The sequence below is a fragment of the Thamnophis sirtalis genome, unplaced genomic scaffold (genome assembly GCF_051295495.1).
Source record: "Thamnophis sirtalis isolate CommonGarterSnake01/CBP01778 unplaced genomic scaffold, rThaSir2_p1.2 scaffold_1, whole genome shotgun sequence".
Lineage (NCBI taxonomy): Eukaryota > Metazoa > Chordata > Lepidosauria > Squamata > Natricidae > Thamnophis > Thamnophis sirtalis.
In genome coordinates, this window is record NW_028261381.1 from 9276043 (window position 1) to 9304010 (window position 27968).

A 27968-nucleotide genomic window follows, 5' to 3' on the forward strand; every position below is an offset into this window, starting at 1 on the left:
CCTTTCACGTGGGGGGAAAGGAGGTGGGGCAGTGCAAGGGAGGTGAGAGCGCCGCGCTTGCTTCCAGCCCCCGCGAGTGCTCGAGAGGAGCCACCTTCATTCGTGCTGCGGTATCTCGCCTGTTGCCTGCGCCCACCACAGGTAAAGCGGGGGACCCGAGCCAGGAGGAGGATGGAGGAGGACCGGGGAGGGCTGCGGGGAAACCCAATGGGAGAATCCGTGCAACTTTCACGTGTCCCTCTCCCGTTCGGACGGAATGACCCAGCGCCCTGCTTGCTTGCCTGCCAGTCATCCTCCTGCCCCTTTCGCCCACCCACCCCCTCCAACTTTGGTGCGCTTCCAAAAAATGGGATTTGTAGTCCGAGGCATCCAAAGGGCTTGCAAAAGGCCAAAGGCTGCGGAACAGCAGGACTGGCGGGGCGGCTTAGATTGCGGGTCAGGCTGATCAGGAGCGGGCGGGGGGGGGGGATCGTGAGTCTTGGTGCGTAGTCCCGCCGAATTCTCGGTTGCATTTCGATCAGCCTTGGCCCTTCCCCGACCGGCCCGCTGTCCGCAGGCGGCGTTTATAGACTCCCCTGGGGTTAGGTAACGGCTTCCAGCGGATCTACGCGGTGGTGGCAAGTCCTTTGCTGCTGGAGGGCGTCAGGTTAGTGGATCTAGGGCAGTGTTTCCCAACCTTGGCCACTTGAAGATGTCCGGACTTCAACTCCCAGAATTCCCCAGCCAGCGAATGCTGGCTGGGGAATTCTGGGAGTTGAAGTCTGGACATCTTCAAGTGGCCAAGGTTGGGAAACACTGATCTAGGGGACTTAAGGCAGCCCAGCCAAACCTTAAAGACGGTGGATCTCAAGGTAGCGGCCTGCAATTGCTATGCTTCACACACACACACAACACGCACCCGTGAAGATAAGGGAGGGGGAGGGGAGTCTTCTGAATGCACCCACGAGTTTCTTCGGTACTTCAAAAGGTTTGGTGAGCTGCAAGTTTTACGGACTGTAGTACCGCTGTCCGAAGGCTAGGGGGCGCTGCTGCTCTTTTGACCTTGTCCTCCGACCTGGTAAATGAATGAAGCACGTGTGAGATACGCTTGATTTGTTAGTAGACTTTACTCTCTCCTTTCCCTCGCCGTCTTTTCTTTTATTTCTCCCCCCCCCTTTGCGTTTTTTTCTAATGATAGTGGCCGAGAAGCTGCCTTTCATGCTTTGATGTTCTTTTAAATTGATACCAGTCCATAGATACCACCTTAAGCCTGTTTCCCAGTGCATTTTGCTCCAAGATGAAATGGGAGGGGAGGAACAAGCGATATCTTTATCATTCATTCCTGTATTTCTTTTTAAAAAATGATTTCTGATAGGATGCGACTATTGTATATTATTACGGTTTAAAGCAGATTATCAACGATTTTGCATTAGATTTGGCATTTTGAGGAATGTTAACGAGCACTCTTACAAAATGGTTGCTGGTGTTTCAAACACAAAATATTCATATAATGGAAAGTAATAAATAAATAAACCATGAACTGCTTCAGCCCACTTGCTTTATGTAGATGAGCCACAGTATCGCTAGTACTGATTGTGCTGGTCCAAAATGACTTTTATTAAGTAGTACTAAATAGATTTGTTGGAATTAACACCTGAATCCATATTCCTATCTCCCTGGTTGACAATAAAATACATTTTCAAAAATCCTTTAATAGCCACTTTGTTCTAGTGACTAAGGCATCAGGCTAGAAACTAGGAGAATGAATTTGGCTTTAGACATGAAATCAGGCTTACTTTGGGCCAGTCACTTCTCTCAACCCAGCCCACCTCACAAGGTTGTTGTGGGGGAAATAGGATGAAGAAATGTTCACCTATTTATATTTTAAAAATTAAGTTGGGATATCAATATATAATCCTTTAAAAAGTCGTAAGACAATATGTGATATCTTTTCATGGTAGTGACCTGTGAGTTGAATTCAAGGGCATTGAATTTGGCATAAGTAGTCCTACTGTAGTGATTGATCTTGCTAGTTATATATGTTCTATAATTTATTTGCCATTTTAAAAAGGCAATCCTATTTTGATGAGTCACTGCTCATAGACTTACCGTATTGTGCAACTCTTCTAAACCATGTTGGGAATGAATTTGGAATTTCTGGCCCAGCATATCCGTTGTGTATCAGTTTAGGAAAGAATATTTTGGCATATAGTAGGCATGATTATGATCTGTTTTCATTCTTGATTATGTTGACATTGACTTGCATTCTTCAATGTATTTTTTATAGAAATGCTGCGTTTACCATCAGTGCTACGTCAACTAAGGCCGGTATCCAGAGCTCTGGCCCCACACCTTACAAGAGCCTATGCAAAAGATGTGAAATTTGGAGCAGAAGCCAGAGCTCTTATGCTGCAGGGAGTAGATCTTCTAGCTGATGCTGTAGCTGTCACTATGGGACCAAAGGTATTGGAACAAATAAGTCCAGCACTCTTCAGATGTTTAGTGGTGAAGTGTCTTGATTTGATGAAGAGCAAAATCCAAAATAGTTTTGTGACTTAATTTATCTGAAGTGACAGTATAATTTCAGCAGGAAAATAAAATACATTATGTGGAAATCACTGGACTTAAATACATTTCATTTTTATTGTACCAGTTACATTTTAATTAACACTTTTCTATACAATGTTTTGAAATGTATTTCCCTGTGGCATGTTAGAATATGCTGTCAAGCAAGATTATGCAACATTCCGTATAAATTTAGCATTCTTGATATCAAATTAATTAAATGAATTTTTTTTAAAAACCTTGTGAAATTCTCCCCCTGAATTGCTCTAGTATAAAGTGAAGTATCCATCCTCTTCTACCAAATGTGATGTTCCCATGGGTCATCCATGAGGCCAATGTGGAGAAAAGACACGGACACGGTCTTTCTCGGGATGGAGCGACCCAGATTGGGGGTCTGAGAGCCCCTTTTATTGAGATAGGACAAAGGCAGGAGGAGCAATCAGCATGTGATTAAAAACAACCTGTAAAAGTACAATTTCTAATCTACTGCTCAGGGAAGTTCTGTCTATATATGGTCAAATCCTGGGCGTCATTGGTAGGGCACATCTCAGGATGTTATGTTATGAACTATCAGGATGTTATGGAGTTTGTTTCCTGTGGTTCAGCGTGGCTGCGCATGCCCTGTTATCCACTGGGCCATGGGTGACCAAGGAACTATATTACAACAGATTATAATATCAACAGCAGGCCCAACTATACAGTTGTATGGTCAGTAATAAGTAGCCCTCAACGTAATGACCACAATGGAGCCTGGAATTCTATGTGACCGGACTCAATTTTGTCACTATTTCTACATAAAATTGTCAAGTGAATCATTTTGAATAAAAATACTCCTTTAAACAAATACAAACTTACTCCTTAGTATGACTGTATTGTTGCATATTTCCTTGGACATGGCTTCTTTTGTGTGTGAGTTGATTTTTGTACACTGTATTTGCAGATGCATAACTTTGTGCATAACTTTTTCCCGTTTGAACTTCAAATCGGTATATGATTCACCTTTAGCCCTGCTAGCATGTTTCCAGCTCTTGTTTACTTGGGAGTTCCAAATATTTTGTTTCATATTCTACAGTAAGACATAATTAATTATGATGCCTTTCTGGTATGTCTTAATAACATTTAAACTAGTATATTAATTGTTGTAAAAAATATTGTCGAATCATTATCAAGAGATCTGAATGGAACCTAAATTTTATATAAGCTCTGCAGGCCAGTGATTTAACTTCCTATGTTATTTCAGGGAAGAACAGTAATTATCGAACAGAGTTGGGGAAGCCCAAAGGTGACAAAAGATGGTGTGACGGTAGCCAAGGCCATTGATTTGAAGGACAAGTACAAAAACATTGGAGCAAGACTAGTTCAAGATGTTGCCAACAACACCAATGAAGAGGCAGGAGATGGTACAACTACTGCGACCGTATTGGCACGTTCAATTGCCAAGGAAGGATTTGAAAAGATCAGTAAAGGAGCAAATCCAGTGGAAATTAGAAGAGGTAATACGAACCTTCTTTCCGATACGAGTTTGGTAAAAGAAGGTGTAGTCAGACTTGATTCAAAACTGATTTTTCAAAGTGCTTCCAAATAGGCCACTTTTGTTAGTGCTTCCATAATTATCAAGGAAAAGTGAAACACATAGATATCTGTGCATGATGTTACTTGCTATATATATGTGCATGGTGTTACTGATATATAGAATACTTGATAAAGTATTCTATGTATCAGTGATGGCTAACCTTTTTGTCATCGTGTGCCAAAATCTTCCGAGAGTCCTGTTTTTCATGTTTAGCTTTACTGAAGCCTCCAGGAGGATGAAAACAGCCTCCCTCGGGCTCTGGAGGCCCTCCCTGAAGCCTCTTTGCACCAAAAACAGAGCGTGGAGTGTGTGCACTGCCTCCGAAGCATGTGTGCACATTTCCTGCATGTGCGGCAGAGACCTGAAAATCAGTTGGCTGGCGGGAGACGCATGCACTTTGCACCTGAGCTGGGCAACGGCTCATGTGCCTGCAGAAGGGCTCTGCGTACCACCTGTGGCACACGGACCATAGGCTCACCATCACGGCTGTATATTTTCATAATTGTGTGGATTGTAATCTAACTGTAGCTAGATCATTTGGAGTCATACAAACCCAAATATTTACATACCGGTTATAAAGAGTATGAGGCTCTGATTTAAATTTCTTGACTCTTGATACAGCACTGTTTCTAAACTCTTCCTCCCATACAGCTGTCTTAAATGACTATGTCCATTTTCCCTTCACTATTACAGTGCTGGATAATGTTGAATGGGTAACAGATTTGAATATGGTCGTCATAGTAATAGACTGGTGTCTATTTATTTGAGACAAAATTGTGTATATGTAACAGGGAGAGAGATTTTACCATAATAACTTTGATATGGGGAGAATGTGAGGACAATATCTCTTAAATATCTATTTACTGTTAGGTCTGTTGATTATTTAAATGAATACCTTTTTGTTTTTTCAGGTGTGATGCTTGCTGTGGAGGCTGTGATTAATGAATTGAAGAAATTGTCCAAGCCAGTCACAACGCCAGAAGAAATTGCTCAGGTAATGTCATCTCAGCCTCAAGCAACTGATTCTGTTTTCCAACGTGCTTTGAAAAATGGCTATATTATTTGGGCTACACTGTTTAATATGCCTAATAAAATCTCCTAATTTGGAAACATACTCTTTAAATGTGTGGTGTGGTGTCATGTTACCAACTTTTTAAAATGAGAATTTTGTATTTAATTTCCTAGAGAATGTAATATATAATTTATCTATGCAGGTTGCCACAATATCAGCAAATGGGGATAAAGAAATTGGTAACATAATCTCCGATGCCATGAAGAAGGTTGGACGGAAAGGGGTTATTACAGTGAAGGTAAGGGTTGCACAAATAAAACCCTGTGCTCCTTATATTACGTTTGTTTTACGATAGCATTTTAAGATTTACTGAGAGCATCTAATGAAAAGCGAAGTATGATGTTTATGATGCCTTCATAGTATTTGTTAATAGAAGATTTAAATTGGGGAATAAGATGCATATGTTATGTACCAAAATTAAACTGGGTTTGGTAATTTCAATTATTACAAATTGAGCATTTTCCTCTTACTCCTAGTCTTCCGGGATTGGGCGGCCTATAAATCTAATAAATTAAATTAAATTACTCAGTGAATAGGAAAGTGTGGTTGACTTCCAACAAGACTAGTTAATTTTCCAAATCTTTCAAAAAAATAGGATGGAAAAACTTTGAACGATGAGTTGGAAATCATTGAAGGTATGAAGTTTGATAGAGGCTACATCTCTCCCTACTTCATTAATACAGCCAAAGGTAAGATGCCATTAATTGAACCACATGTCTTGTTCTTATCCATCAGTCTTTTTGTTTTCATGATAGGAATAAACTAATTCATGACCTCCCCTGGTCCTATTCATTTATTTTTGTATTCAAGCATGTTTTGCTACAAAATGTAGCAATATCTTGACCTCAGTTGGGCAAGATATTGTTAATATTGGGCGTGGGGATCCTAAGGAAGTATGGAATCTGTTAAATGATTACATTGTATATTGTTAAAGTGTACTCTTTTTGTCATACTCTGAATGTAACTTTTCAGTTTTTTAGTATTTTAATTATGCATTTCACTTTTAGTATTAAGTTTTTATCAGCCTTAAACTGTTAATCTAACTATAGATTTCCCACATACAATAAACAAAACAATATGAAATGAAGGAACTAAAATGTTCTGGGATTTAGAATTCAAACCGACAAGTACATGCCATGCAACCTTCCAGACTTAACAATTCTGTCAATAAGACAGATTTAAAAAGTCAGAATACTGGACATGGCAATACCTGGAGATAGCAAAAGAGAGAAAAAAAACTGGAGAAAATGCAAAAGAGAAAGACTTGCAAATAAAAAGAGAATGACTGCGGCAAAAGAAAGGAAAGGCAGTACCAATAGTGATAGGTGCTTTCTTCAATCTATATCTGGAGCACCACTTGAACTCCTTGGCATTGAGAAAATCATCCATTGGTTACAAAAGGCGGCTTTTTGGAACAGTTTACATTTGCAGGTTAAGCCTTTATTATTATTAAAACAATATCTGCCTATGCCAGGTCATTAGAAAGGACTCCATACATGGACAAAAATGCTGAATGCAGTCTAGACATCTAGCTGACTATACATGCAACAATAACAACTATTGTGGTAATTGTGAACCCGGCATTTCTACAGGGTGCCATAATGGAAATTTTCTTTCAGGTAAAAATCAAGATAGCTTTGTGGATCCATCTTTGCATGGAATTTGAATGTGCATGTTTCACAATTGCCACTGGAGGGCCTCTTGCAGACTCCAGATGTGTTGCCACTGCTCTGTTATTATGTTCCTCTGCAGGACAGAAATGTGAATTCCAAGATGCTTATCTCTTAATCAGTGAAAAGAAGATTTCCACCGTTCAATCCATAGTACCAGCTCTTGAAATTGCAAATAATCACCGTAAGCCTTTAGTCATTATTGCTGAAGATCTAGATGGAGAAGCCCTCAGCACACTTGTACTAAACAGGTAGGTTTGATGTATGTATGTATGTATTTAATGCACTTTTTCCAAAATATTTTCAATAAAAGAAATTGCATTCATACAATCAGCTTTAACAAAGGAAGTTGTCTCCCTTGAAGAATAATTTGTGATATGTTTGTGTTAGTGGAAGCATTTGGGAGCAGATTTTGAAAAGGGGGTGGGGGACAGCAAAGTGCTAAAAGTTCATGCATGATATTTACTTTATCCTGCAGTAATAGAACAGAACCCAAGGATAATCATTATTGTCTGACAAGCAGGGAAACCCTGCTCTTGATATTAGTGGTAGGAATTCTGAAACAATTATGTGCTATTTTAACAAGACAGTTAAATAACTTGTGCTCTACATGGGGCAGCCCTTGAAGAGTATTCGGCGACTTCAGCTTGTCCAGAATGCAGCCGCGCGAGCGATCATGGGTGCACCTCGGTTCACCCACGTAACACCTATCCTCCGCGAGCTGCACTGACTGCCTATTGGTCTCCGGATACGCTTCAAGGCGCTAGTCGTCACTTATAAAGCCCTTCATGGTATTAGACCTGGGTACTTGAGAGACCGCCTGCTGCCAATTACCTCCACCAGACCGATTAGATCCCACAGATTAGGCCTCCTCCGAATTCCATCCGCCGGCCAGTGTCGACTGGCGACTACCCGGAGGAGAGCCTTCTCTGTGGCTGCTCCGACCCTCTGGATGAACTCCCCGTGGAGATTCGAACCCTCACCACCCTCCAGGCCTTCCGCAAAGCCCTTAAAACCTGGCTGTTCCAACAGGCCTGGGGCTAAAGAATCGTTGCCCCTATCTCGAATGGTATGATTGTTGCGCTTTTAAATTATGTATTGTTTTGTGTTGTTGTCAAATTGTCTGTATCCCCCTTCCCTTGTTTGAGTTGTGAGCCGCCCTGAGTCCCCTTGGGGAAAAGGGCGGCATACAAATGAAATAAACAAACAAACATAGCAGCTGTAAAGATAACTGTATAGTAGTTATGATTTTGGTATTACCATGCAAAAAAATGAAAGATTAGCTATTTGCAGTTGAGACTGATGCTGCAAACTTATGGTAATCTGTAGTTAAACAAAATTGGTATTCCTTTAAAGCACAAGTTTTTAACCTGGATCCGCAAATGTGGATGGGAAAAATTACAACTTTATCTTCACCAATTTCTACCTTAAATTTAGTTATTCATTAAACAATTTTGGCCCAACTCACCTCACAGGATTGCTGTGGGGGAAATAAGCAGCAGGAGGAGGAAGATGTGTTGGATTTGTTTGCTGCTTTGAGTTATTTATAAAAGTAATAAAACTGGATACAAATAAACAAATGATTTCTTTATCCTACGTAATTTATGGCTTTCAAATTCCTAAGATGTTTGTTAACTTCAATAAATCTCACAATTATATCCTTAAAAAGAATAATTTTATGATTGATTTCAATCAAAGCACATTTGATTACTTGGTTATATTCCTGTTGTTTTTTTAATATTTTAATAAAGATATTTCAGAATAATTGGTAATATTTATTGTATGGATTTTATTTTAAATACATTTTGAGAAAGGGTCTATAGCAGTGTTTCTCAACCTTGGCAACTTTCAGTCCTTTGGACTTCAACTCCCAGAATCCCTCAGCCAGCATAGCTGGCTTGGGGAATTCTGAGAGTTGAAGTCCACAGGACTGAAAGTCGCCAAGGTTGAGAAACACTGGTCTATAGGTTTTCCCAGACTTTTGTCCATAGGACAAGAAGGTTAAGAACTGGTCTAAAAAGTTTCTCGGGAAGGGAAACTGGATCTTTACTGGAAATCAGGAATGCAGTTTATATCACAGGTTATTTGGGTCTGTAAACAATGTCCAATCGGTTCAGTTAAATTGTCATATTAAAATAAGTTCTAATTAAAATTGTATGTTGAGGTATCTTGGACTAAGAAGTATTAAAAAGATTTCAGATTTAAAGTGCACAGCGCTTATTGATTTTCTTTCTCAGATTGAAGGTTGGCCTGCAGGTTGTTGCAGTAAAAGCACCTGGGTTTGGTGACAATAGAAAAAATCAACTTAAGGATATGGCAATTGCTACTGGTGGCGCTGTAAGTAAAACCTAAAAAGAAATGAAAAGCAGAAAATTGGCAGCATTAATGCAAAATTGACACATCTGTATTTGTACCATATCTAGAGATGTAGGATTCTAACCTACTTTTATTATATACTTGACTTATTGCAATATTTGCTCCTTATTTATATCAAAGGAGAATTTGGGAAGGTGTTTTATGCCAAAGCAGACTAGAGGTGAATATACTACAGGGAGTCTTCAACTTAAGACCATTCACTTAATGACTTTTCAAATGGTAATGAAAAGAGTAACTGATGACCATTCTTCACATTACAATTGTGCCCATGGTCACGTGATCAAAATTCAGATGCTTGTCCTTGGCACATTGGCATGTATTTAAGACAGTAACTGTGTCGGGGGTCATGTGATTCATTTTTGCGGTCCTCTGACAAAGTCAGTGGGGAAGCCAGATTCACTTGATATGTTACTAACGTAACAACTGTGGCAAGAAAGGTCGCAAAATGGGGCAAAACACACTTAACTGTCTTGCTTAGCAATGGAAATTTTGAACTTCCTCGTAGACAAAAGTGTTAGGTCTACAAGGTCATGTACGTTGAGATTTAAACCGCGGGTGCTCAGTTCATGCAATGGTATAAATGGGCCCCATCATTTTAAGGTCAGCTATCTCGTGACCCGTCAAAACCGCGCTCGACGAAAGCGCGCATTTGACGTCATCACAGCGCGACGAAAAAAATTAAAAATTGAAATAAAAATAAAATTAAAGCACGCCGATTCAGATAAAGGTAAGGGTTAGGGTTAGGTTAAGGGTTAAGGTTAGGTTTAGAGCGTTAGGGTTACGTTTAGCGTTAGGTTAAGGGTTAGTGTTAGGTTTAGCATTAGGTTAAGGGTTAGGGTTAGGTTTGGGGGGGTTAGGGTAAGGTTTTCGCTTTATTTTTACATTTATCGATCACAGCGCGATGTTTTCGTCGCGCTGTGATGATGTCACATACGCGCTTTCATCGAGCGCGATTTTGTCGTCCGCAGTTTTGTGGTGGAACCAGCTATCTAGCTTATAGAAAACCCATGTTTGGGGGGGGGGTGGTTAAAAGCATTAGGGTAGAAACCAGAAGATTTTAGTTCTAGTTCTCTCTTACGCAAGCCAACTTTGGGCCAGTCACTCGCTCACAGTCCCAAGAAGAGAGCAAGGGTGAACTATTCCTAAAAAAAATCTTGCTAGAAAACTGCAGGGACTTGTCCAGGCAGTAGCCAGGAGTCAACACTGACTTGAAAGCACTCAGAAACAATCAAAACCAACTATCTACTTTGCAAGTAAAGGGCTTTTCTTGTTGTGAAGTAGGAGCCAGTGTATGCTCTGCTGCAACTCTGCGTGACCCGACAAATGCGTGCATGACAAAACCGCGGCGCTAAAACCGCGATGTCATCAGCGCACCAACAGAAGCGCGATTTAAGTTAAGGGTTAGGGTTAGAGCGCGCTTCTGTCGGCGCGCTTTAGAACTCGTGGTTTTGTCACCGCGGTTTAGTCAGGCGCGCTTTTGTCATTCGCCCTTTTGTGGGTGAACCGCAACTCTGAACTGATAACACTGAAGCCTGTGTGGGTTCTTCAACGTGCAAGCATGAAACTAATAATTTTGTCTGAGCTATATAGGTTGAAAAAATGTACCCTGTTGAAGTGCCTGGGCTGTAAATGATTATATGACATGTAGTTAAATGTCTTTAATTTGGGAGAAACTTTTAGATAGGAGTACTGAAGAAATCTTAATGAAGCAAATAAAGAGGGATTGTTTAGTAGTGATTATTAAACAGTTATACAATTGCAACTACAAAAACCTTTGTAACCTATTTCAGGTGTTTGGCGAGGAAGGTTTAAGTATAAATCTGGAAGATGTTCAGCCTCACGACTTTGGTAAAGTTGGAGAAGTCATTGTAACCAAAGATGACTGCTTATTGCTTAAAGGCAAAGGTGACAAGACTCAGATTGAAAAACGGATTCAAGAAATAATTGAACAACTGGAAACCACAACAAGTGAATATGAAAAAGAGAAGCTGAACGAGCGCCTGGCTAAGCTTTCTGATGGAGTAGCTGTATTAAAAGTAGGTGTGCTGTGACCTTTTCCGTCTGGGTAAAAATCAAGTTAATGTAATTTCATCTTTTTATGGTGATTTGGCCTACTTTGTTTTAACTTGGCACATGCAAATTTAATAAATCAATAGGAGGAGTATAAATGGCTTCAGCATGCTTGGGATTTGATTAACACTACAGCCTAGTGTAAGATCCACGAGAGATTAACTATCTAGCTCAGTGGTCTCCAACCTTGGCAACTTTAAGACCTGTGGACTTCAACTCCCAGAGTTCCTCAGCCTCAACTCTGGAAGTTGGAGTCCTCAGGTCTTAAAGTTGCCAAGGTTGGAGACCACTGATCAATCATATCCAGAAGACCCTGGGTTGGGCATAGTTGATTTAAAAATTTGTTCAAAGTGACTTGTGAAAACGTAACAACATGCAGGAAGACTTCACTCATCTCAAATGTAGTTCATGACAGCAATGATTCCTTGAACTCAATATTCATTTGTGGCCTAAGGCATCTCTTAAAACTGAAGAAGGTGGAGTTTCTTAAGTGGTAACGGTAGTAAAATACTTAACCGTACCACAGAACTGATAACTAGTGTGATTAGGTGTTGTTTTTATGTCAAAGGGAGCTGTAACATTTCTTGAACAGCAGCATTCCAATCATAGAAGTTGCCTTTCCCAGAGTCGTTCAGATTTCTGGATTTTGCAGATAACTTCTAAGTACAAGTAGCCCTCAACTTCAGAGCAGTCATTTAGCAAACCTGTTACAACCAACCCAAAATAGTGGACTTATTACCCAGATTCGAAGTTCCACCCGTCAGGCCTTATTCGTGGTCATGTGATCAGACTTTGGGCATTCAGTAACATGGCTACATTTATGGCCATTTGCAGCATAGCAATCGCATTTTGATTTATATGCTGCTTCACAGTGCTACAGCCCTAAGCGGTTTAGTGTCAGCATATTGCCCTCAGCAATCTAGGTCCTCATTTCACCAACCTCGGAAGGATGCTCGATTAACCTTGAGCCAGCCAGAATCAAACTGCCAAACCAGAAATCAGCAGAAGTAGCTTGCAGGACTGTGTTCTAGCCACTGTGCCACCACAGAGGTTGCCTTACTGACTTATAGTTTTGCTGAATAGCAATAGTAATAACAGTTAGACTTATATACCACTTCATAGGGCTTTCAGCCCTCTCTAAGCGGTTTACAGAGTCAGCATATTGCCCCCAACAACAATCCGGGTCCTCATTTTACCCACCTCGGAAGGATGGAAGGCTGAGTCAACCCTGAGCCGGTGAGATTTGAACTGCAGAACTGCAGTCAGCTGAAGTAGCCTGCAGTGCTGCATTTAACCACTGCGCCACCTCATTTTCTGCGCAAACCCACACCATAACAAACTCTTGGTTAGCTTAATGACCACCACAAAAAAAGGAAAATTGTATTAGTCAGATGACTGGCCACTTCGACTGTTTTAACAAAATGACCATGATGGGGGGGCTCCAGTACAGTTGCATGTCAACAACTACCTGTTAAGGACTTAATAATTAGGGATTTTTCTTAGGTTGGAGGAACAAGTGATATTGAAGTTAACGAGAAGAAAGACAGAGTCACTGATGCCCTGAATGCCACTCGTGCTGCTGTAGAAGAAGGCATAGTCCTAGGTGGTGGCTGTGCGTTGCTCCGTTGTATTCCAGCATTGGATGCTTTGACTCCAGTCAATGAAGATCAGAAAACTGGTAAGTTAATACCAGTTACTAGCACTTACTTGGACACTTAAGATTTTAAGTAACTTCCAAATTTCCTATAGTGCGCTCTCTTCTCCCCCGTGTAGCTGTCTTTTCTCACCTTCAGAAATTTACTTCAACTATCGCAGAACTTGTTGAGAGCTGGAAAACAGATGAAAGGATCTTACAAAATTAACTTCCAGGTACAGACTGGAAATTTTATACTCGGAAGTCTTCATTTGGAAAGATAGGCAATGTATCTGAATAACGGTCAATGTTGGTTCCATCATCAGCAGTGAAATTAGTGTAGTTCCGTTTTTATAATAACCAGAACTCATTCATTTTAGGCATAGAGATTATAAGAAGAACACTGAAAATTCCAGCTATGACTATTGCCAAGAATGCAGGAGTTGAAGGATCACTGATTGTTGAGAAAATCATGCAAAGCTCGTCTGAGATCGGTTATGATGCAATGCTTGGTGACTTCGTGAACATGGTAGAAAAAGGCATTATTGACCCAACAAAGGTAAATACCAAATTTTCCCAATGATTCTGGGATGGTGCTCTTAGATAGTGTTTCCATCTTTTACAGCATGCTCTTAATCCATTCATAGGTTGTGAGAACAGCGCTGATGGATGCTGCAGGAGTAGCTTCCCTTTTATCTACCGCTGAAGCCGTTGTAACTGAAATCCCCAAAGAAGAGAAGGATGCTGCTGCTGCTATGGGAGGAATGGGGGGAGGAATGGGAGGCGGTATGTTCTAACGCCTAGGCTACATGGATGTGTATCATGAACTACAATGCATGACTTGATAGTTTAAGAGAACCTTGGGTCAGAGTCAGAAAAGATGGATAGTGACTGCAGAAAAGGGTCTGTGTTTTAAAAAAAAAGAAAAGAAAATCACTGTAACATTCAGTTACTGCATTTCAGTTGTATGATTGTTTACAGTCATTGTCCATGCCTACAGATAATTTATTTTGTACTTTGAATAAAGACATTTGTACATTCCTGATATTGGGCGCAGATCCATGTACCAATCTTGTGCTCTGAACTTAAAACCAGTTGAAGCACTTGCAATTCTGCTAAATAAGACTTTATTGGTGCCTGCTGTCACTAAAAAATGCAGAAGTCATTGTGTGCAAGACTGAATAAAATTGTGTACAAAGTAGACAAATATACAATTATGTGACAAACTTTATGTAATAAAACAATTGCTCTAAGGTATGGTATGTATTAACTTATTCACAACATAATCTGTTCATCCCAAGTTTCCAAGACAATATTTTTTGGATTTCATAGCCAACTACAATAACTAATTATTAAAGTCTTATTTTTCAAGGAAAGGTTATTTTTCAAAAGTTAAAACTTTCATATAAAATAGTTGTCAAGTTATTTTTCTTCAACTACATGAAAACAGAAAGCAGAGTGATTGAGCTGCCTTTCTAGTACAAAACAGTTTTGATAACATTGTGACTGAAATTAGAACTGCACTGAAGCCATTTAGAATCCAGCTGTACTTCAATTTGATCTACAAACTTTTCTTGCCTGAGTAACCATTTTTCATGATTAAGGCTCCAGAGAGTTTAATTTGATGATGGGGCTTATGACCATTGCGAAACAGTTTGTAGTAAGGAATACAGCTGACCATAGATTACAGTACTCTCACATTTATGAAAATAAAAAATGAGAGGAGTGTATAGTATCAAAAATAGTCATAGGGCAAATAGTATGTTTATGAATCAAGCTAGAACCATCAAACTATTACAAGTGGTGAGTACAGCAATATATAACAAATACACTGTTTTAACTTAAACTATAGTTAATGCCAAAGTTACAGAAGCCAACTCTGGCAAACAGTGGTATTCTTTTTCCTGTTTATTCCTAATTTGTTTTCCAACTATGGAGGAAGGTGGGGAATGTGCTTTGTTAGCACTGTCAGTTCTGCTGGTAGGAGAGAGCCATAAACCCCCCCAGGCATTATGGTTTGTCATTAACTGGAACGTTTTTTAAAGCTAGAATTCATGATTATTCATAGAAGACCCCCTAGTATAGGTAGTTACCTGTTGGAACCTTGCAACAGTTTACTACAGTACCATATTAAATAATGTACTGATGAATCTGAGCCCTTTCTGTAGGATTCATACAACTTACTAAAATACTGCATATTAAGTTTGTTTACTAAAGTTTATGCACTACAAAAACTCTTGTTTATAGAAATGCACACTGCTTGTTAAAAGCTAGTTTTGAATACTAAAAATAACTTAAATATGCATTTAAAATAATAACTTAACCTTGATTTCAATAGTAAATATTAAACATTTTGTCAAAATAAGGCTATAGATCTGGTAACAGTGCTGAGTTTTATACACGCTGAAAAGATGAGGGGAGGCCATTGTAAATGTAGCTGCCACTCAGTGAACTTACCAGCACCTTAGAATTGCACTTGACTGAAGCGTCTATGTACACCTGCATCTTGCATGCATGTTTTATACAGTAGTATTATACATAATTGGCAAAAAATGCCCCATGTAATTGGAAGCCCGCATGAGAAAAACATCTCTCATGTGAAGATGGTGTCCCAAGAAATGTCAAAACTACTTTATGTATGATGCACTTCATGGAGCATTAACTCTCGAGGTATTGTAGTTTCTGGACCATAGAGCTTGCCTGCTCTTCTTTCAAATGCAGCTACCATCTGTTTAACGACTTCATCAAAGAACAATGTGGCAAGTTGAGAATGCAGAAGGGAGCGAAACTCAAAAGAAATCTGTAAAGGAAAACAAATTATCAGTCCCCCTCAATGATTAAGATGAGTAGGCAGTTGTTCTTATGTTAATCTACCCATATTGGGAAATAGTGGCTAGTTATAAGTTCATAAGAAAATTTGGGCACTCATTTTCTGCAATTTCAATCTAATATTTGTAGATTACAATTTTCTAGCCATGAATCATTTTATCTTCATTAACCTTAATTGCCATTCAGATTGGGTGGTACTGCTCAACAATATATAGACAAAATCAGTACCACGGGACTTTCAACAGTGACATTAATTTACTTCCCAGTTATAGTAGTCTGCACACAATACAATGCTTTCTTAATTACTTTGTCTTTTGTATCCCTTCTCCCACATAATCATTCTAGTTTTGCTATGTTCTATGTATTTCCAATTCAAAATGCTTCGTGCTCCTTTGGGTACGGTGGGGGCATTCCAAAGCTCCTGTCTGTAACTGAAAGCAGCTGTGCTTTCTAGGGTTACACAGCTGTCTTGCAGTCCAGTCCTAAATACCATTTAATCTAAGGAAGTGCCAACAGGTATCATGTGCATGCCTATATATGGTCACACATATATGGACCCTTTTTACTTTAGAATCGAAAGTGCCACATAGTTAAAAATACCTAACCAAGAAACGTATCTCCATATAAGAAGGCTAATTAATTATATTTAAATAAATACGTATACTGGTCCGCTGATGCGTTTTACTAGTCTTCTACATTCTAAAGAATAACCTTTGTCAATAATAGGCAATCATTTGGCCAGTTCTGACAATTTCCTGTTCAATACAACAGCATTAAGGGTAGCTAAGTTAGTCCTTGTTTAATGACAAACTCATTCAGCGACTATATGAATTTACAATGGCATTGAATGAGTCCAATATTGCCATTTGCAAGCTTCCAACAAGCAAAATCAGTGGGGAAGCTGGCAGGTTGCAAATGAGAACTATGTGACATCACACTTAATGATAGTGCAGGATTTGCTTAATGATGGCAATTAAGTGCCATCACTAAGTGGTATAGCCACATTATTTTGCATATACTTAGCGATGGTCATGGTCTCAATTATCCGTAACTGAGAACTACCTATATTGAGGGAAAAACCTTGAAAATACCTAAAGCTAAACTATTTGAATAAAATGCTATAAAAATATTGAAATGATAATGAAATTACAAGTGCTAGTGGAATAATTTATTCCATGCACATTACACATTGCTTGGAAATGAGCATTCTTCGTTGCTTAAAAACAAATTAATTAAAGTTGGATTGCTGCAACTAAAAATTATGGTTCACAAAAGTAATTTTGCGATCATAATTAAAAGCGAACTATACAAAGCCAGTCTGGCAGAGTGGTTAAGGCAGTGTTTTTCAACCTTGGCAACTTGAAGATGTCTGGACTTCAACTCCCAGAATTCCCCAGCCAGCATTCGCTGGCTGGGGAATTCTGGGAGTTGAAGTCCAGACATCTTCAAGTTGCCAAGGTTGAAAAACACTGGGTTAAGGTACTAAGCCAGAAACTGGGAGCTCATGAGTTCTAGTCTAGTCTTGCCTTAGGTACATATCCAGCTGGATGACTTTGGTCTCGTCACTTTCTTTCTATCCAAGGAAGCCACTTCTGTACCATGCACAATAAAATACATATTTAAAATACTTATATAGGACAATACAGCAATCAGGTATAGTTTCAAAAATACATTTTTCTCTGATCTCAATAGCTTAGAAGAGTTATTTTGCTACTTACTGAAAAATCCAAGGTACATGTCCTTTGATAGCCAGGAATTCCTGGACTGAAGCGCCACACAGTTTCCAGATGATTAAATAGTTTCCCATCTGTACAGGATGCCTATGAAAAATTTAAATTAAGTAAATGTATATTGCAAACAAAACTTTGAACCCCATACTTTTAAAATGTCTCAACTTTGATACTTTGTATATTATATGATCATCACCACAATAACCTCAAGGATTTTTTTTTTCCCCAGCATGGAGCAAAATTGAAAGGAACATTACATTAATATTTTAAAAACTCCAAAATGAATGAGTTTTCTCTTAGAATAATCTAGCTTCCTTTGAACATACTGTTTCTCAACAGTATTTTTTCACTTCTGCAAATGTGTTTTCTCGGGTAAAAGAGACTAACCCAACAACTGGCAAAATAATCAACTTGAAGATGGGTAATTTCTTTGAAAATATAATCTAGGTCCATTCAATTTCCTTGTTTATTTTAATTTCTTCTCTCTGGGACTTTTTTAAAAAAAATCTTCTGAAGGACAGGTTTTGAAAAATCTATTTCATGTTGGCCCAACTATAGCAATTACTTTATGGGGAAAACCTAATCTTAACAGGGCCTCAAAATAAGTTGAAGTATGCATTACAGAAACAGCCTGGAGGTAAATAGAAAATATTCAACAAGTACAGAAGGGTACTAAAAAGCTGGTGGAAGAATTTTCCAGCTTCAGTCCCTTGGCACCAGTACTTAAGATAGGAGTGATATGATCCAAAAGCAGTGCCAATTTCAGCAGACAATAGAAATTCAAACAGAACTAGTTTAACCTGGTATAATGCAGCAATGTATCTGTCATTATACCAGCTTATACAAGAAGAATATGACACTGGGAAGGGAGAGGCTTTAAGAAGATTGACAAGTTAGGAAACAAGATAAAAGTTTACTTTCTTATAAGCCACTTTTAGATAGCTTCAGAGTTGTAGAATTGAAGAATCATTCAGATCTTTATAGCTTTTTTAAAAAAATAATTATTATTATTTATACTTTATAGGAACTGTATTGGCTTGGCAGAATTAAAGCGAGGTACTCCTGGTAATATTTAATGTATAGTTTTAAGAGGAACTGTTGCATAATCTCAACAATGATAGTCTAAGGCAGTGATGGCTAACCTTTTCGCCACTAAGTGCTGAAACTGGAGCGTGTGGGTGTACGTCAGAGTGCTGGAACCCAGAAGAGAGCAGCTGGCTGTGCGCATGTGCATGGCGGCCAACTGCTCTTCCGGGTTCCCGTGCGTGCGTGCATGCATACTGACCAGTTGGTCTTCGCGCAAAGACCAGATGGCCAGCGCGCACCAGAACACAGAAAAGCAGTTGGCGATGGTGCATGTGCCCACAGAGAGGTTTGCCATCACCTCACACATAAGGTATGTGAGTGAAAAATTACGTGTAAACTATTTGCATAAATTTGGTAGGTATGTTATGGCATGATCTCGGCACGACAAAAGCTATTCTGGAGCATTGGTTAGAATGCAGCATTCTAGGCAGGTCTAGGACACAGCCAATTTTCCATGGCCAACTCGCTATGGGGTAAGAGTTACATAAATATCAGACATGATGGAACAGAATCATTAAAGAAGGGATGCAAAAGGAGGGACAAAATGAAATGAATATCAAAAATGAAAATGTTTTGATTATTTTAAATAATTAAATTGAATTATTGTCCCATGATGAGTTGGCCATGGCAAGTTGTCCCATTTTGTTGCAGGCTAACTGCCCACAGTTTGCAGTTCGATCCTCACAGGCTAGAGCTTGACTCAGCCTTCTGTTCTTCCGAGGTTGATAAAATGATGACCCAGATTGTTGGGAGCAATCTGTTGACACTGTAAACGGCCCAGAGTGCGCTATAAAGCACCACGGAATGGTATATATTGCTATTGCTATTCTGGATCTAACTGCTGAAGTTGAGAGACCAAGGAATAAGAACTATGACTAGACTATTGCAAGAACCTTGCAGTAGTTCTACTGTTGCAATTCATTCAAGCATTTGGATTTTCTGCTTTAATTTCAAGCAATATAGGGGAGTTTAAAAGGACATTTCCACCCAGCCTCGTATAAGAAAAATAAAGTCTACTTGCAAATTCAGGAGATTTAAAACTTTAGGTTTTCTTGGATGGATTTGATTTTTAGGTAGGTTTCAGGCATGGCTATAAAACAGAAGCTTTCAATGCTATTGACTACAGCAGTGTTTTTCAACCTTGGCAACTTGAAGATGTCCGGACTTCAACTCCCAGAATTCCCCAGCCAGCGAATGCTGGCTGGGGAATTCTGGGAGTTGAAGTCCGGACATCTTCAAGTTGCCAAGGTTGAAAAACACTGGACTACAGCATCCTCGTAGACAGGTTATTTGAGGTGGGATATAGTAGCACTGTACTATGGGGGTCTACTCCTACTTGAATGTCCAACTAGCACTGGGGAATTACCATTCTGCATTATCACACTTGGGCTATATAGTCCCTCAAGGCTCCATTTTAGCTGCTAATCTTTAACATATATACGAAACCATTAGAATAGGTCATCCATTGAGATTGAGATGCCATCAATACATGGAGATACCCAACTCTGCCTCTCCTTTTCCTCTAGGAAAGTTAATTGTTTGGACAGGGTAAAGGAGTGGATGAGAGTCAATAAACTGAGACTCAATCCAGGCAAGATTTGTTGATGGTGATTCTATCCAAGTGGGTGGTGCCCTGATTGGCCTGGAGAGATCCACATTCACCCTAAAGGAGCATATTTGCAGTTTGGAGGTGATTCTTGATCTATTATTGTCAGAAGCCCCAGGGGCCTCGCTTGAACAGAGTGCCTTTCAACAGCTTTGGCTGAATGATCAACTGACCTTTTCCAAACAGCCTTGCAATGCTCTGGTAACTTTTTTGTTGGATTATTGCAAAGCACTGTATGTGCAGCTACTTTTGAAAACAGTCTGGAAACTTCACTTGGTTCAACATTAGGGTGGCTAGACTATTCACTGCGACTGGCTGATATGAATATATTACGCCAATATTTCATCGTCTACACTGACTTATCAGTATATTTCTAGATCGAATGCAAAATACCTTTAAAGACTTCAAGGCTTTGGATCTGATTATCTGAAGGAGCACTTTCTCTAGTATGTACCTATATTGGGCCTTAAGATTTTCTGAGGCCCTCCAGACCCCCCCCCCCCCCAAAAAAAGAGGAAAGATGGGTTTTTACCAGGGAGGGCAATTTCTGAGTCTGTTTCCCCAGGTAGACTCAACTGGCATTCGTGTTGTTCCAGTGCTAAGTGAGGACCATTTTATTTTCACAGGCTTTTAAAACATTTTAATTATATTTTAACATGTATTAATTCACCTTGTTTTACAAGGTTATGACCCCCTTACTGCTACTAGGAGTATACAGTGCATTTATGTAGTATTTGATTTGATTGGATATGTAGTAACTCAAATTGTATACTTTCTCTTTTTTGGGTGTAAAACACTCGGAGAGTTTTGACTATTGAGCATTTTAAAAATTTAAATAAATAAACTACTTATACACTGAATAGGTATACTGTTTACTGTTTAGAACAGACTTGCTTTTAGAGCTTTCCCTCCACATCCTTTTCCAGTTTAGTGCTAGTTACCTACATCCAAATATCTTCCCAAGCAATAAGCTATATCCAGATTTACAAGGAGAAGAGTAATCAGAGGGAGAGCCAGCCCAAGATTTCTCGGTATTATGGCTAGACAAGATCCCCTATTGGGAACACTTGGAGTTACATATAACAACAAATAAGCATTACCTTAACCAAGTGAGGTCTGACTAGTGTAATAACTGATGTGTATCTTTCCAACACAGGAGGAAATCCTACTTCTAATTTAGCTTTGCAGTATCCTGTACGTTTGGATAATACGTCTGATTTTTTGCACCAAGGAACAAAGTTCTTGTATTCGCTTACAACAGCTACCACGTCATACATTTCTTGCATAGAATACCTAGTAAATAATGCAAAATGGAAAATACAATTATTAGAGATATGTAGTTAAAATATATTTTATTTCTCTCCTCCCCTTTACTGTTCCAATCATTCTTCAAACAAATATGGAATTTCAGCTAGCTTCCTCACACAAGGTTGTACTTCAAGGACACAATCCTGCCTGTCACTCCAGTATTTAATTGCTCTGAAACTGTTCATACTTTTCCTCTGCACAAGACTTAGTCCCAATGGATTTAGCAGAAGCCAATGTAATCTTGTGTATACAATTCTGGCCTTTAAAAGAATCCTTATTTTAATCATACCTCCTCTCAGCCTTGACTATTTCCTTATAACACAAGGATATTAAGGATTATTTAGGGTATTTTAATTCTAAAAGTTAAATATATTGGATGAGAAGTAAATAGAAGCTGGTAGTCAAAACTTTTGCAAACTGTTTGACTTCCTTGAAAAGGGTAAAAACTTTTAATAAAAAGATACAATAGTTAAATAGTACATCTTCTTTGATTAAAGAGAATAGCAATCAACTGGGGCCATAATTTAACTCATTATTGTACATGGTCTTTGTTTTTATTCCCCAAAGTGATTAAAGAACTGCAAACCAATCTTCAGAGCTCATTAAAAATGAATTTGAGAGTAGATAGTAAATAAGCATTAACTTTTAAAACTATAGTTTCATAAGCCAGTATGAGACTCTCAGGCAACATATTGAAAGGAGTTGTGGACAGCACCCTGACCTGTTACCAGAAGAGTACATCAATAGTAGAGATAATCTGTGAGCTAATAGCTTGTCCATCATATTTTGTAACTTGTTCGTAAAGCAGGTTGGTCATGTGACTGCACTGAGTTTATGAACTTTTTGGGAGTGGACATTAAGTGCACCAATGTTTTAACTCCGCTTTTTGGCAAAACCTTTTAAAACACAGTTATGTGACCATGGGACACTTAAAATAGTTGTAAATCTAGCACAGTTTCCAAATGCCTGAAGTGTGATCATATCACTGTGGGGCAGAACTGTCAGAACTTCTAATCAGGTTCTAAATACCTCCCAGGTAGGCCAATTGGAACTATTAAGTTCCTGTCCTGTTATCCCTAATGCAATAGAGCTATACATACATTCACATAAATCTCTGGAGAAAGCATAGCACGTTCTCCAACATCATATGATGGAGCTGATTCAATAATGTTGACAAACCTACCCAAGATATATTGCTAACTGATTGTATGGGATAATACACTACACTATATATACTGCCATACTATATCATTATCTCAAGAAAAGAGCAATATATCCCATTCATAAATAACTAACGATGATATCAAACTAGAATTACGTTGTAAGCAAAGAACTATAAATCCTGTATTTGCTTCTGCAAATGTAGAGCTGCCCTAAAAATTATATCCTGTGAACTTTAATCTTGTTTATATATAGTAGGACCATAAACTGCTCAGAGTGGATTAACAACAGCATATAATGGGGAAAAAATTAAATAAAATTTAAGGAATGCTTAAATGATTTCAAATTAAAGTGTGAAATTCAAAAATGAAATAGATAAGCATACATTTTAGCTATATAAACAATGTGAGCAAAGGCAATTGAAAATGAGAAGGATTGTTTTCATCAATGCAATCCATTAGTATCTACTTCTGTGTAATGGTACAATGTATTTTTCTTATACAAACCCTATAATTCTTCTTTCTGAATATTCTTTCCTTTTGTTCACGAATGGTGCAGTGAAGTTGAAGTAAGTTCTTCTTGGAAAGGCACAATTTTTTGCTGGTATCTGTGGCAGTGGTGTTTTGCTCACCAATATTTCCCAAGAAGTCAAATGCCTGGAATGATTTAAATATTTTTTATCAGAACAGGCATCTGGTTAACACAGTATAGATGAGCCAACAAGATGGGAAAACAAATGAAGAGTAACACAAGGACAATCAGACTCAGGATTAGGTTAACTTTTTATGCCTTGGACAAGCTAAATATATCTCAGTCATGAGAGAACCTGGCAACAGTACAATATAAAGGCTGTCCCTCTTAAAAGTTGGCTCTGAATCAATCTGAGGCCACACACTACTTGGTTCATATATTTGAAAAGCAAGTTTCCTGTCAGGATGGCAAGAATCAAATACATTCAGCCTTTCTTCTATAGTTATAAAACATAACTTAAGCAGAAAGCTGAAAGCATTTTTCATTATGTTTCTCTTTTGGAGTGTCTTAGGTTTTCAGTGAGAATATAAGGTATGCAGATACAAACTGTTAGAATGATGACTACCTGTGATATTTTTTAAGGCTTTCTTCCTTTCAAATAGTCTCTTGCACTTATCAGCATATTCGACAAGGCATGGGTCTTCTATTATAAATATTTGGTTCAGTTAACATTTTCTTCCATAGCCATATACTACATTGTAAGAAATGCTGCTTGCTTAGATTTAGCTAACTTTATATTCAGAGGTGAAGGCATGAACAATTTCTTGCTAATGGTAATCTTATAATAAAATGCTATATCCACCCAAAAGTTCAGCTCCTGCAATGGCACTACTACCATAGTTACTGTATGTCTTTAAAACAGGAGTAGAACACATTTTTCAGCTTGGGTCCTATTTCTAAACATAAATAACACTGACCAGAACATCTGATAAATTTGTCAGGCCAGTTTTTAAAGGAGGCAAATTTAAAAGGGGTTTCATTTTTGCAGTTATTGAAGTTGTGAAACTCTTATTAACTAAATCAAAGGCTAAAGTTTTATTTTCAATCACAAAAGTCTTGATCAATCTGAACTGTAACATTAGAATCAAGAAGTCATAACAGAAGTTAAAAATGGACTTGACCTTCCTCAATTAGCGATGTAGGAGATTAAAGGATGTATTTCTTGATCAAATGTAAGCATACCACAAATAAGCATGCCAAAGAATAAAATGTATTTTTCTGCTTCCGAGATTATGAATTATAATTTATAAATAAAAAGGAGGAAATTTTTGCAGTAGAAAGAGGGATATATTTAGTAGGAAATGTTCACCCTATCCTTCATTGTATCTCAAGTGTCAGTTTTGGAAAAATAATGTCATCATATGATGATTATATGACGTTATGTTTGTATCATGTTAGCTGTAAATATACAGATACATTAAAAGTAGCAAGAACCATTTACATTTAACTGAAGATATGTGATTCTAATGATTGAAAATGTAGGTGACTGTCTAGTTTAAGAAGGTGTGTGGGATGTTTAGGAAGAAATAATATCTCTGGTGGAGGGGCATTAAGTGCCCTTTTTAGGGCTGCTTGTTCACTTTTGATACCCGTCTGGGTATCAAAGCAATAAACAAGTGATTGCATGCAGCTCACTGCTGTTATCCAAACATAAAATACTAGTTAAACCTATAAATCACATTTGTAGATATAAATATGACTAGGATAGAAGTTTTTAAATACTGCAATGTAAAAGAAAATGTGAGTTTTATACTTTATTCATCTTTAATTCAAGCATGTAGTATCCCAATTCTGATTGTAGTAGATTGTTTTAAACTTTGTCTTTCATATGTATATAAAATATATTAAGTTATGAATTACCGGAAACACAGGAAAAGTGAAGGTCATTACTGTCTTCATGTGTGCCAATGCACAAAGCAGTAGTAGATAGAAGAAGAACAATACAGAATTACTGAGACTTAAGTTGCTCAGTAAAAATCAGAAAGTAGGGTATATTCTAGGATCAGATATAAAATAACATTCTCAAAATATCAATTATTGTATTTTGCCATTCTAAAACATAAACCATGAATATCTGAAATATCACAGTCTTTTAATTTTGCAAACAATGCAAAAAATAAAATTTTGTTCTTCAAGACAATCACTGTGTTTTCCAAACTTTGTGCTGAGATGAGAAATACCTAATGGAGAGATTAATACAACATTTTATGTACAGATAAGACCTTGAGAAAATTGGAACATCCATGCCTTCATCAATCAAAACACAAGTGATATGAGTAAGGAAACATCTTTACTTTGATAAAGACTTGCAAATTAGCAAACTTTTCCCATTTTACCAGAATAATCTGATATGGAAAGAATTGCAGCTTTACTTTGCTAAGGTATTTTTTATGTGTGATTTTTTTTCAAGGTTCTAGATAGGTTTTAGGACTTATTCCCCAAAGTATTATGATTAATAAATAAATAATAAATAAATAATAAATAATAAATTAACAAGTATAAGGAAAGCAAGTGAGAAAGCGTGATTAAAACTAATATTTTTCTTCAATTGTTAAAATGATTAATCATTGCCAGGCTCAAAAGAATACTCCAGATTAAATTTGCATACTGAATTACAGATTGTCAGATATTTCAATGGAGAGCATTACACAATGTTTTCCCTACCAACTGGTCTACCTAATAATACATACAACTGACAGAGAGCAAAGTGAGACTTAGCATATATGAAATAATTTATAGAAGGGTTTATAAGTATAACATCAGGAGCAACCACCATATATTGAATGTGTCCAATAGCCCTTTTAGAGTAATATCATATGTAAGAAAAGGCATACAATACTTGTTTCTCCAATAAGAAAAGCCCTATTCCCTATGCTATTCATTTAGAAGTGCATGGAAAGTCTAAAGATTATGCCAACACTTTCTCAATGGCTTACAGTTCCTAATTACATGTTAAATGGAAACAGCAAAACAAAACAAAAAGTTACACATAAGAGAGAAACTTAAGAGATGTAACTTTTGACACTGTATTCCTAGTAATAAATATCACAAAAATTCAATTTGATGTCATTCTCTTGATGGTTGACTAGCTAACACACAGTTAAGTACCTGCTCTTAACCAAGGCACTTATAATACCTACTTCTTTACTTCCTTTACTTCTTTCAAATATAACACTGTTCAATATGAATTATTTCCTTTGACAGAAAGTATGCATTTTCTAATATATTCTTTATCATTTTCAAGCCTGGGATTTGAAGGGTGGATAAAGTTTTTAAAATATGTCTGAAGTTTCAGAAAAAATATGAAGGCATTAAATGGCTCCAAAGAGCAAGAGCTGAAGGACAATATTATGTATTTATTCTGCTTTAGAATACTGTTGATAGCACGCCACAATACACAAGTGTAAGTCAACAGATAGCCAGGTACTTCATAGGTAATTGGATTGAAAGAAGTAAAAAGAAAAGAACTTTACAAAAAAAAAAGACAGACACATAATTTGGACCAGATCAAACTTAGAAGACTTAGGGAAGAGGGAATTGGCTCTTTATCAATGAAAAAAAAGACAGACACATAATTTGGACCAGATCAAACTTAGAAGACTTAGGGAAGAGGGAATTGGCTCTTTATCAATGAAAAAAAAGACACATAATTTGGACCAGATCAAACTTAGAAGACTTAGGGAAGAGGGAATTGGCTCTTTATCAATGAAAAAAAAGATAGACACATAATTTGGACCAGATCAAACTTAGAAGACTTAGGGAAGAGGGAATTGGCTCTTTATCAATGAAAAAAAAAGATAGACACATAATTTGGACCAGATCAAACTTAGAAGACTTAGGGAAGAGGGAATTGGCTCTTTATCAATGAAATGGCGAACTAAACGTAGCATGCAAATAATACATTAAAATATATAATGTACTTCCTTTACAACATTTGTGAGACACATGCATACTAATAAGAGCACAATGAACTAAGAAATGGATGATTACCCCATAAGACCATTGACGCGTTCTACAATTAATTGAGAAATCAAATCTCACAGGGATAGAGGAGATATCCAATCTGTTCTATTACAAAAGTGTTTATTAATGTTAGTACATTTTAACAGTAATCTGTCATGGCAAACAACAGGAGCCTTTTGTCACTTCTATTCCACCCACCACCCATTACAATCAAGGTGACTATTAAGTTGATAAAATTAGGTAGAGGGGTGAAGGTGGCACTTAATGATTGGGGGACACAAAAGCCAGCCGGGCATCAAGCTCATCGGGAGCTCCCCAATCGCGGGTCCTGGGGCTTTTCCCAGCCGGTGGACGAAGCCCCAGGAAGGCAACCGCGCCTCGGTGTGACTATGGAAGCGGGCAGGAAACTCCCGAACAGTGACGGGCGGGGAAGGGAAAAAAAAAGCGAAGGCGACGGGAACCACCCTCGGCGCTCGTGACCAGGGAAAGGAGCGTCGGAAACCTCCGACGACGGCGGAGTCGGTTGGCGGCAGACCCGTTTAGCCGCCCGCTCAAATCTACCGGACGCCTAGCAAACTTTCCTGCCCGAGCAGAGAAAAGTGACGGCTTTGGGGTGGGGGGGTCTCCAGACAACCTGAGCTCCCCTTCTCGCCGTACCTGAGGGCTACTCTACGCGAAGGCACTGCCAACCTCTCCACCAGAGCCCTGCCGAGAGCCCGACTGCTCCGCGCCATTATTCGACTTCCCGCGGCGCCTCCAGACTCCCTCAGTGCCCCATCCTATTCTGGCTCCCTCTCCCTCAGCCGCCGCCGCCGC

General features: G+C 38.4%; 2 protein-coding genes across 2 annotated transcripts; one reads left to right on the plus strand and one right to left on the minus strand.

Moving 5' to 3' along the window:
• Positions 1–14191, plus strand: HSPD1 (heat shock protein family D (Hsp60) member 1). Its single transcript, XM_087707505.1, has 12 exons — positions 1–141; positions 2267–2442; positions 3785–4037; positions 5029–5111; positions 5332–5427; positions 5785–5878; positions 6942–7110; positions 9097–9196; positions 11026–11271; positions 12809–12983; positions 13319–13497; positions 13586–14191. Exons 2-12 carry the CDS (start codon positions 2269–2271, stop codon positions 13733–13735), a joined length of 1719 nt encoding a protein of 572 aa, XP_087563631.1. The 5' UTR covers positions 1–141; positions 2267–2268; the 3' UTR covers positions 13736–14191.
• Positions 14049–27968, minus strand: COQ10B (coenzyme Q10B). Its single transcript, XM_087707517.1, has 5 exons — positions 27810–27968; positions 23165–23314; positions 21290–21482; positions 17486–17587; positions 14049–15738 (listed from the first exon to the last, which is right to left on the minus strand). The coding sequence occupies exons 1-5, from the start codon at positions 27884–27886 to the stop codon at positions 15571–15573; spliced, it is 690 nt and encodes a 229-aa protein (XP_087563643.1). The 5' UTR covers positions 27887–27968; the 3' UTR covers positions 14049–15570.

Coding starts and splice junctions, on each gene's coding strand:
- HSPD1 (XM_087707505.1), top strand. CDS start 2,269: ATGCTGCGTTTACCATCAGTGCTACGTCAACTAAGGCCGGTATCCAGA. Junction 5,879..6,941: donor CTTCATTAATACAGCCAAAG/GTAAGATGCCAT, acceptor GTTCCTCTGCAG/GACAGAAATGTGAATTCCAA. Junction 7,111..9,096: donor AGCACACTTGTACTAAACAG/GTAGGTTTGATG, acceptor TTTCTTTCTCAG/ATTGAAGGTTGGCCTGCAGG.
- COQ10B (XM_087707517.1), bottom strand. CDS start 27,886: ATGGCGCGGAGCAGTCGGGCTCTCGGCAGGGCTCTGGTGGAGAGGTTG. Junction 23,315..27,809: donor TCGCGTAGAGTAGCCCTCAG/GTACGGCGAGAA, acceptor AAATCATTCCAG/GCATTTGACTTCTTGGGAAA. Junction 21,483..23,164: donor TCAGAAAGAAGAATTATAGG/GTTTGTATAAGA, acceptor ATTATTTACTAG/GTATTCTATGCAAGAAATGT.